General features: G+C 33.6%; 1 protein-coding gene across 1 annotated transcript; it reads left to right on the top strand.

The window, feature by feature from the left end:
* The first annotated feature begins 7,225 nt into the window (after positions 1 to 7,225).
* On the top strand, positions 7,226 to 7,929 carry LOC145155404 (small ribosomal subunit protein eS17-like). Its single transcript, XM_079075596.1, has one exon. It carries the CDS (start codon positions 7,339 to 7,341, stop codon positions 7,786 to 7,788), a length of 450 nt encoding a protein of 149 aa, XP_078931722.1. The 5' UTR covers positions 7,226 to 7,338; the 3' UTR covers positions 7,789 to 7,929.
* The last annotated feature ends 4,128 nt before the right edge of the window (positions 7,930 to 12,057 follow it).

Raw genomic sequence — 12,057 nt, 5'->3', positions numbered from 1 at the left:
CTATAAAGAAATATGACAATTGTTGATTTTTTTCATTTTGATTCACACTATATAACATAATTAGCTAATAGTAAACAAATACAATAACAATTATAAAGTGGAACCCGTCGAATTTAAAGTATTGCATAATTATCTTTAAAGTAATCTTTCTGCAGGCTCTCTTTTGAAATACAAAATTAATGAGTCGTTCAAAAACTTGCATGTTTTCTATCAAGAAATCCGACAATTGTTGATTGTTTTTTTCATTTTGATTCACACTATATAACATAATTAGCAAAAAGTAAACAAATACAATAAAAATTATAATTTCAGATTGAAACTAATTACTTCAATAAAATTTGTTTTATAAAATTTCGGTTTTTACAATTAACAAATAATAATATTAACTAAACTCAATAAATATATATAAAAAAACAACAATTAACCCATGTAAAATATTATTGTTTTTACTTATATATTAGATTTATATGTAGACATAAAACATGTTCAAATAAATAATATTATATAAGTTAAAGTTGTAGCCTTTAATTTGACAAGTATATATTTGTATTTTTCTTTCAAGTTTCATACCAAAATCAAGTAGACTGACAAGTCCTATATTTTTCTTTTAAGTTTCATACCAAAATCAAGTAGATAGAGAAAGACAAATAGAGAAAGAAGAAAGAAAAAAAAGCTTATAGATCCAATGGATAGGAGAGGTTGGAGAGTCTGACAAATTTACTCACAAATTTACTGGTTTGAAGTGCATTCTACAAACAACAAACTGAAAAATAACATATGTCGCTCCTTGGCTGGTCAGAGACTCAACTATGGTTTCTGTTGTGAAGTCCGACAGAAGTGAGCACTTCGGCAGTCTTTATGTTTACCGTTAGCAATTTTTTTAAAGCAAGAGAAGGCGGAGACGTAAGGTGAAGATAATAATATGTAGATTAGTTGTTTGGGTTTATTTTTATAGACTTAGAATTGTTATTGATTTTTTAGTAAATTTATGGTTTCTGTTAGATAGTGATTTACATATATAAACTGTTATATACTAATCGTGAGGACCAAGATCAATAATAAATACATAAATCTATTTATATATAATATAATATAGTTATTAGAATGTTGAAAACCAGGGGCATGACCCCTGGCCCTCTCATAGCCCCGCTTTTGCTTCGCGCTGGTCCATTGAATTTGAATGTCACACGAGATGGTAAAAAATGTACCTATGATTGTACCGTATGATAGACCAAACACATATAAATGGATTATAAAACAAAAGTGCAATAAATCTTATTATCAAACAAAATCCATATTATACAAAAACCAAAATAATAATCTAAAACTACGTCTTAATGCATATTTGAAGCAAAAACCTCTATTATTTTGTGATAGTGGAATTGGTTTTTGATACTCAAAATTGCTAGCCCATTCAATCTATCTTGGAGATACTATTTCAACATCTTTAATTTTAAAATACTTCTTTCACCAGATGTGACAGTATCGAGACATTATCATTCTCGATCATTTACCAATTTATCATGTTTATGCTTGATGAAGTTTGTGTTGTAACAAGAGTTTCTAGTTTGTAAGCATCATTTTGAGTCTTTGACCAAATAGGTGTGTCATGACATTCCATATTCAGAATTGTAGCATATTACATGTTTGACAAAATGCCCTAAAGAATCATCACTTTCACACTGGAGTACACAAACAAAGGTATTCTTGTGAAAGTATAATGCTTCACGTTGAGATAAAATTCACAGACACATAATTCCTCATATAAAGTATTACATACTAGTGGGTGACACATAATTCCCCATATAAAGTATTACATACTAGTGTGTGACTGTGTTAACTAGAAGGGTTGAATCCCTGGACATATTTATATTGTTCTAAAACTATGTTTAAAGGTACAAAAGTCTTTCCATTTTGTAATTTTATAGGATGTGTTAAATATTAGACTTATAATCAAATCGATTACAAGTCATTGTTAGATTTTGGAACAAAGTTTTAATTGTGCCCAAAAATGTTTGTTTGGCCAACATAATATAAAAGCATGTTTTAGATATTAGGTGGTATTGGCGGTGGCGATAGATCCATTTCCAAAACAGACGATAGTGGTAGTAGTGAGGCAACTAGAGGTTGTGGTGGTGGTGAGGGCACGATAGAGAGGTGGAAGTGCAGATCGGAATGTTAATGAAGCCAACCTTTTCAACTTCAATGGTCTCATTTTTCATTGAGACACTAAAAGTTTGAAACTCTTTAAAACAAAGGTAAATAAATTAGGGGAAAACTAACAGTCTTCTTAAAGTTAAAGAAAATAATTTCCTTATTGTCATTGATGTCTCTCAGTATAACATGTTCTTAATTTTTTTTGCGGCCATTTCCGTTATCTTGATCAGTAAGAAGCCAAAAAGGGCTTCTAAAAGCACACAATACATAACCAAATGGCTTCTAGCCCAGCGGTATCCGGTGTTGCCCTCCCTCCTTGAGGTTGAAGGTTCAAGTCCTATTATGAACATAGGTAGAATAATTTAGGAGTAGTTTAATATATATTTGTATTTGCCGTTAAAAAAAAGCACACAATACACATCAAATTCAATAAACCTATACCCATCTTGCCTTATATCTTAAATCAACATATAGTTATGTAACTTTCAAACCATAATAACACCTGGTTAATAAACCCAAACATATAACACACTAATATTAATAAACATTAACATCCCCCACATATTGAACGGGAGGATAGGTCTCGACATTCAATTTGGAGAGAAAATCCAAAAATAAGGAGGAAGGTAATCCCTTGGTGAAGATGTTAGGTTTTCTATGCATCTATACACACATCCAAGGTAGCGGAACAAAACAGAATACATATGTGTACACACACACCCTATGATCTAGGTTTTACTAGTTATAACAAACTACTTTTAAAATCAAATTAAAGAAATGAGAAATCGCTAACCTCGCTTTAATTGAGACCTTGTAACTGCCAGATCTTGCAATGGATGAATGACCTAAACTAGAATCCCTATCATAAGGACATCAAAACCGTCTATGGCTTCTTTCTATGAGCTTTTCGAATATTCCAATTAACCTCAAAGAATTAATTAATATCCAAGATCTTTTATTAATAACTTAATTTCCCTATAGCAAATTATGTTATGAGGACAACCTAAAAGGACTCCATTATTATTAGAAATATTACCAAATATTTAATGACCTTGGACATTATTTCCAACAGCAGATTCAACATATTGAGATTCCAAAGGATCATGTAGTACCCGTATTTAGACCATCGTAAATAACATAAATGTCGATCTCAATGTGTTTAGTGCGATGTTATTGAGCTGAATTTAAGGCAAGAGACATTGTCACAACAAACATACATTGTATTGGTAATGGGTTGATGAAGCTCGCTAAGTAGGTTGTGAATCACACAAGTCTTAGCAACGACATTGGCAATGTGTTATCATGTAGTACCCGTATTTAGACCATCGTAAATAACATAAATGTCGATCTCAATGTGTTTAGTGCGATGTTATTGAGCTGAATTTAAGGCAAGAGACATTATCACAACAAACATACATTGTATTGGTAAAGGGTTGATGAAGCTCACTAAGTAGGTTGTGAATCACACAAGTCTTAGCAATGACATTGGCAATGTGTTGATACTCAACTTCAACACTACATTTGGACATGACTCTGGAATTGGAGGAACAAGAAGGAAGGTTATGGCAAAAAAAAAGACACAATGGCCCGATGTAGATCCCTTCGAGTATGACATCTAACATGTCGACATCCTAGTGACCAATAAAACCAAGAAAGGGAGAAGTATAAACCAACATAAGTATGTTTTGTGTAGTGAAGCGAGGCTCATGAAAATTATCCATATATAAAAATATTTGTTGAACAACGTAAGTATTATCAAGCCGAGTCACCAGTGAGGTACTAAAGAGTGTCGAACAAACACTAGTATAAAGTGGGGTCGGAAACCAGAGGACTGATGTTGTCAGGATTTGAATATGTGAGTGGTCATGTGGAGTATCTTAACCCAATATGTAGGGAGACACGAGTATGAAAATGAGTGTATATATTGTGCTATTAATAGAGCGAATCATTCGTTCATATATATTGTTTTGTTTGGGCGTATATTAGCAAGAGAAGAATATGTGGATTTCGTTTGAATCACATAATTAATGAAACTGAACATTATCATACTCACGACCAGTATCACGTTAAAAAATTTGAATTTCAATTTGGAATTGGGTTTTGAAATAGATGCGAAATGAAGAAATTTTGAAAACACCTCATACTTCATTGTGGATAATCCTAAAGGAAGTATGAATAGTAAACAACAAATAAGACATAATTGTTGATACCATTAACACTTGGTAGTAGTAAGGTCAACCATCAAAGTGTACAATTTGAAAGGGAATAAATACAACAAAATTTGATAATTTAACGATAGTCTAATATGTTTGTCATGTTGACAAACATTACATAAATTTGAGATTTTTTTTTCGTATAAAAAATCAAATTATACGAAAGTAAATACTAAAAAACTTGATGACGGAAATGACAAGATATTGATGTTAGGATAAATGAGTGGGCTGGTGAAACCTATCCAATTTTATAAAACTATAAATAATAAATAAAATAAAATATTAATTTAACTATTTTATGTCTACGAGAAGGATTACCAATGTTAAACTGGAAAAATATACACTAAAAAACTACATTGCCACATTGACAAATATATAATCGTGTCTAAAATTGTTGCAGTAGGTATAAAATTAAATAAAAAAGTAATAATTGTACCATTTGAGTGGTCGGTATAAACTCACTAGCAAGAAGTAAATCACAAAAAGAAAGTGATTTGTACACAATAATTTTTTTACATACACAATAATTTATGCATTAATGTAATGTATTGTACAACTCCATAAGACTGGAATGAGTGGGAGGGAAGCTGTCCTCACTTTTGGCGGGCCATACCCCTCTTTCCTTCACTCTTCTTTCCCTCACCTAAAAGCCAAAGAATGGGTGGGAAGCCCTTTCCTCACTCTTTTTTTTTTATTAAATAAAATTAATTTTTTTGTTATGAATTATAATTTTTAAATTAATACTAAACATAAAATTTATTTAAAAATAAAAAGCATTTCATTAATTAAAATAAAACTTACATTAAACCTAAAATATAAAAAAGTAGAAAATTAAAAAAAAAACACACACACAAACTAAAAATCAAACAAACCAACAACGACCTACGGAAAATATTTTTTCAGAATTTTTTCCCTCTTCTTCATCACAAGCTCGAGAGCCGGTCCTGAGAGATGATCGACGTTTTCCATCAAAAACTTCATGTCTTCCATTTCTTGTCTCTCCGCCCGCTCCTTTTTCCTTGTTTCTTCTTTTTCTTTGTCGAAAGCCAAACGTTCGGAGAAATTTAGATTATATCGATCAAACGACGATGTTATCTTCCGCATTTCGTCAATGTCCACGCTGAAATCAGATGCACTCGAAGAAGTCCCTTTTCCCTTTCTCTTCGCTTTGTCCCTACCCATTGGGCGTTCAATTTCTTCTAGCTCGAGTTCGTTGTCCTGATTTAAATCTAGACCGACCCGAGCATCGGAGGAGGTTATGTAACCACTAGAGCCCGTTTTCGTTCGCTTTGATTGTTGGACTCCAAAAATAAAACCCCGCTCGTATTTTTTCCACCTAGGACTTCGGACCAATAATTTCCAACAATCGTGCCACTTGAATGGTTTTCCGACTTCCTCAAGGTAAAACTGCAACGCTTCTTGAAGTATTTCTTCGTCGCCTTGGCCGCTTTTTCGTTGGGTTTTTAGGTTGTTGTACAACCCGTTAATTTTTGAAACCCCCTTTGCTATTTCTCGAAACTTCGAATTAAGTTGATGTTTCGTACGGTAGTCGTCACATTTTCCTAGCTCCTCTCGAAATCGTTCTAAAATGCGAAACCAAAAATGTTCTCCCGATTGTGCGTTTCCCTGAATCGAATCTTCAGAAATATCAACCCAAGCTTTGACCAAAACTAGCTCTTCGTGTGGAACCCATGCTGTCGGCTTTTGTCTTCCCGGTTGTGCGACACCCTCGCGCACTTGTTTTTTCCCTTTACGTCTTTGTGGTGGTGGTGTTGGTTGAGTTTCGGGAACCATGTCTTCTTCTTCCGCGTCATCCGATTCATCGACAAGTTGGTGGTGGTGTGGGGTTTGGGTTTGAGTTTCAGTTTGAGTTTGGGGTTGAGGTTGATTTGGCGATTGTTGATCCGGAAACACAACAAAGTTTGAAAACATTTGCGACGGAACATTTGGAACTTGCATCGGGTAATATTGGCCAACATTTTGGTATTGGAATTGTAGTGGGGATTGAATGGGAGCATCGAGTTGGGGACGGTAAACTCCTTGCGGGGATGAATCGATAGCAAAATGTTGCGAGGAGGGATGTTTATACTCGAACCATGGCTTTTTTTCCTTCGATCGGAAGTTGGGATTTGCTTGTCGGGATTCATTTTTTTTTGTTGATATAAAGTAGAGAGAATAGAGGATAGTGTGATGTTTTTAAGTTATATGTATGTATTTATAGTAGTGGTAAAAGGATAAAAAAGACACAAACAAACAAATAAAAACAAAACTAGCCGTTACAGCAAAAAAAAAAATTACATTTTTTACCATTATTCAACGGTTGTTTTTCAACAAAAAAAAATAATAAAAAAAAGGGTCGGCCAATCGCAGCAAGAGAGAGAGAGAGAGAGAGAGAGAGAGCGGGAGAGGCTCCCCTCTCCGTTTCGTGCACATCTCTTTCCCGCGCCGACGGTGCGGTGTTCCGCCGGGCGGGAAGCTCCCCGCTTCCGTTCCCCGCGCCCGCTCCGTCCGGCCTAATACATAAATTTTTATATATGGAGAAAAATTGTTGTGTACGAATCATTTTCCATCACAAAACTAACAGTGTTTTAGACTTTAAAATATTGACCAAATATGTGAAATTCTATAATTCAAAACCACTAGCTCCCATAAAAAAATAAAGCAAATATCATAACAAATAAATTTTATAAAAAAAAAATGACACGGTATGGTGAGCCCAAATTTAGCCCACCAGACCCAAATGGAAAATGTTGCATCCAAACAAAACCCCAAAAATGGATATTTGTCGTCCAATGTGAGCCCAAATTTAGCCCACTAGACCCAAAATTACAGGCATATAATTTATAAAGTCTCGTGCTCAATCCCGAAACCCTAATCTTTCTTCCTTGCGTCAATCTGAGCAAACTCTCCTCTGCCTACCGGCCGCCGTCGCATTCTCGTCTCCGCCTTCCTCTCTCCGCCGTGAAAAATGGGTCGTGTTCGTACCAAAACCGTCAAGAAATCATCCCGCTTAGTAATCGAGCGTTACTACTCCAAAATGACACTCGATTTCCACACCAACAAGAAAATCCTGGAAGAAGTTGCCATCATCCCATCTAAGCGCCTCCGCAACAAGATCGCCGGATTCTCCACTCACCTGATGAAGCGCATCCAGAAGGGGCCTGTCAGAGGCATCTCGCTCAAGCTACAAGAGGAAGAGAGAGAACGCCGTATGGACTTTGTCCCCGATGAATCCGCCATTAAAACAGATCGCATCGAGGTCGACAAAGAGACCATTGACTTGCTTGCATCTCTTGGAATGAGCGAGCTTCCTGGAATTGTCCTCAAGGAGGACACTCCGTTGGTTTCCGCATCGATACCAGGTGCGTATGGTGGTGGTCGTGGTGGATATGGAGGTGGAGCTGGGAGAAGGTACTGAATTTTAAATTTGTAGGTTAATTTTGAGTACTAGATATGAATTACGTTTTGTGATGGTTTTAAGACAAAATCTATGCACTTTTGTTATTCAGATATTGCCTTTGAATGCTTTTCTTTAATCAAATACTATCTTAGTTTTGAATTGTGCTCTAAGTTAATGCATTTTGCTTGTTGTTGGGTTGTCAAGATTTGGTTTTGCTTGATCTTGAACATGGGCTTTCTTGTTATATGTGGATTGTGGATTGCATTCGAGCAATTGACAAATGACAATGTTGCCATGTTTTTGTTAATTCTAGGTTAGGAGACAGTATCTTGTTATCAATAGCATCATTCATCAGCCAACATGATGCATTTCATAAACATTCAATACAACATCTGTTACAAAGTTTGATAACAGACCACATAGAATGAATGTATTACAACATTAACAATCAATAAAGTTCGATTGTAATACTAGTAGATATAATCGGGAGAGTGGTGGTCAAACGTATTTTTATTGGAATTGATAAGCGATTTGGGTTTTTGGCTAAAGCAATTTACTAAATATAAACTAAACTAGGTTGTTAAAAGTGTGGTTAATTATAACTTACACTAAAGTAATAACATACGTTTTTGGTTTCCTTAAAAATAATTTAGTTTAGTTTTTATATTATTAGGCTTCATGTCAAAAGAAAAATGTTGACGTATTGCCTATTCATGCACAAGTAGGTAATGTTAATGTAGTGCAAATATGGTGTTACAATAATGACATAACATGGCAATTATCTATGCAATTAGTTATATAAAAAAATCGTCCTTCGAATTTTTTTTTGTTTAAGTTTATCAATAAAGCTTTACAGTTGGGTTTTGTCAAGTAAGTCATATGACCTAAAGATATGAAGCAGTTGAAATTTTTCAATAAATTCATTCGAACTTAAAGGAGTTCTTTGGTACATTTGATTGATTCAAAAACATAGTTTTTGAAAAAATGAATTCTTTCTTTCAAAACCTTTCCTCATAAGCATAGGATGAATAAACATATGGTAATTTAATTAGAGTAATGAGCACTTTAGTATAAAGAAAAATTCTTTTGTATAACACTAGACAATGATATTAATAATACCAACACAGTTAAACAAATGACGCTGCTTTGAATCCAATATGTATGGAAAATATTATAATTTATGTTATATTTTCAACTTGGTTGTTCAAAATGTTATTTTCAATCAAAGTGTAGAATATTAAATGACTTGATATCTAGAAACAAACTTATCGAACAACAAAAAGAGAAAAGTTTTTTATAAAAGAAAAGGAAAAAGAAGTTTAAAAATCAATACATATAATATATGTCACTATGTGAAATTCTCTTTACCTAATGGTTGGACGTTTGTGTGAGCAACAAGAATTAACGGAATATGATGGAAAATACATTCACTATAGACGTTGCTCAATTGGACTCGTCCTCAAGAGTTACATACGACTTTACAAGTACTATATCAAGCTCCCTTTATTTTATCACAAATTTATTTTCCAACATTTATCGTTGTTTTGTATTGCTCAAATAATAAAAATAATAATCAAATTTTAAAGGTATGGAAGAGCATTATGAGACTATTGTATGTCAACGATGGTAATACTTATAAGAGTAAATTACACGAATCTTTCCTTGTGTAGGTGTTAAAATGCACGTTCGTCTTTATTTTCAAAAATTAACCCGGATCGTCCCTAAGTTGCCATTTCCTTACACGGTTAGTCCCTAACGTCGTTAGCCGTTAGTGGTTGCCGTTACATTGTCACACGTGTCTTGCACGCTTGTTAGGATCGTCCCCCGTTTGTTTAAAATTTGCACGTTTCATCCTTAATTTGTTTAAATTTGCATATTGTATCCTTAATGGACATAAAATAACTATATTACCCTCACTATTTTGTTTTCAATCTAATTATAATTTATATTGTATTTACCACAAATTAGATTCCACCCCCATCCCACCTACCCTAAAATTCTAACTCAATATATCTTTGTCCCTTTTTTTTTTTTTTTTTTTTTTTTTTTTTTTTTTTTTTTTTTCTTCTAAGATCAACTCCTAAAAAGCTCTAACATTATAACTACCGTCGGATCATTAAGTGTCGGAGACGGTAACCTCACCAAAACAAAGAAACACAAAACACACATACATTGTATGTGTGTGCTTGTGCGATGCCAAGACAGAGGGAAAGAGAGTCGAAGATCTATATTCCGATAATAAATTTATTCGGATATGTGATTTAGGGTACGCCACCAACAACTCTTTTTGCCGCTATCATCTCTTATCTTCTCTGTTTAAATATGTGATTTAGGGTACACCATTAACAACCCATTTATATTTAGATTTCACATCTACACTCCATTCACGGATCTATATTCAGACAAATCTTCTCTCTTCTTCGGTGGTGACAAGTGGTGGTTGCATGAGTTGAGAAAGAAGATAGGACACAAATGTAGGGTTTCGATTCTACATATCACTCCCTCTAGATTTTGCATCGATGTTGGGATTTCATGATTGATTTTTGGGGTTGGGGACTTCATCTTGAAAATCAGTGACGTTTAAAGATTTTAGATTAGGATTTAGTATTGATTATATGTTTCATATTATGGTTCTAGTATCGAATTTAGGTTTGAGTTTAGATTTTGGTTCTAATATCAAATTGGTGGTGCATGATGGTGGTTAGAGGAGGTGCCGGCGATGAAAGGAGATGGTTGTTGGCGATGATAGGAGGTGGTTGCCCGAATTGACTAAGATGATATATATATATATATATATATATATATATATAGAGAGAGAGAGAGAGAGAGAGAGAAATGAAAATGATATAAGTTTTTAAAATTTATAATTAATCTAGTTTAATTGATGAATTATAAATAAATGAAAAATAAATAGAAAATGGCAATATAGTCTTTTATAAAGAAAAGATGGACTGAAATGATAAATTTAAAAGAAACGGGGGACTAAACGTGTATTTGGGGCACTTAAACGGAAACCACTAACGATGACAGGGATTTACTGTGCAAGGAAATTGAAACCTAGGACGGTCCGAGTTAATTTTTGAAAATAGGGACTGAACGTGCATTTTAGTACTTATAAAATGTTTGAAAATTTTCCACCGAATTTTATGACTGCTATAGTATTGGTCATTGATATAAATACAAATATAACAATTTTTTTGAAACATTACGATATAATATATGATAAAAGAAATACTAAGTCGAGAAGTAAGTCATGAATCACGAATTTCTATCATGATGTCACTAACTCATCAAAACTAACAAAGTATTGACATCATAGTTGGTCCGTTAATTTTAAAAGTCTTGTGCAAAAGACAAAAATGGGCTCTAAAAATATATTTTTTTAATAAAGAAAACATCTTTAATACAACGATAAGTCGATAATTGTTATAAAATTAAAAAAAAAAATTGTCATTGATCTGTCTCTCACTAATCTGTCGTTAATTTTAATTTATGTAAAAAAAAAAAGTTCAGGCCTCCAATACGACACGGGTTCTGTGCGGTCGCACACCCCACACATGACTAGGGCCAGCCATAATTGGCATGACATGGTTTAATGACACTCAGCCAAAACGTTTGAGAGTTCAAACATATTTATACGAACTTTTATTTTATATAGGAACCAACTTGGAGAATTTACAGACTTATATATTTTAAAATGGTAGTAAGAAAGAGAACATGAGTGGCATGATGCTCAATTCTATCTCGTAGAGCTAAATATATGTTTAGATGAGACATACCCATGTATATTGATTGCTTTGATACGAGGCCATTTTTTTTTGTCTTTGCCTACTAAATGGAACCTAGATATGGGAGGCTGAACATTATATTCACGGGAAATGATAGATGTGATACACCAAGAGAAAAAACTATTAGAAGAAGAATGAATCTTCATGCTCATGTGTATATTCTATAATAAGGTTTAGATTTGAAGATGTGACTAGCAATTCAATCTTCATTTCACCATAATTTGACGGACTCCAAGACGACACAAACCAGACTGAATTATTATTAAAAATAACCAAAAGAAAGAAAAATAAGAGATAGTGCCTACAATACCCTCTACTGAGTTTCTTTATTCGATTTGTGACCGCCTTATGAATAGTATTATCTAACTTGCCAACTAAGAAACTTGATCAATGGGATGTTACAAAAAAATAGATATTGGTCGATAGAAATAAGCTAATTGATAATGATAATAATAAAATCTAGCCCCCTAACAATGTATTCATGTGCAAATTACCAATA

This window comes from Lactuca virosa, chromosome 1, assembly GCF_052849685.1.
Source record: "Lactuca virosa cultivar CGN04683 chromosome 1, Lactuca_virosa_CGN04683_v6, whole genome shotgun sequence".
In the NCBI taxonomy this organism is placed as follows: Eukaryota; Viridiplantae; Streptophyta; class Magnoliopsida; order Asterales; family Asteraceae; genus Lactuca; species Lactuca virosa.
Note: the sequence above shows the minus strand (reverse complement) of the source record. Positions and strands in the feature narration are given on the sequence as shown.

Coding starts and splice junctions, on each gene's coding strand:
- LOC145155404 (XM_079075596.1), top strand. CDS start 7,339: ATGGGTCGTGTTCGTACCAAAACCGTCAAGAAATCATCCCGCTTAGTA.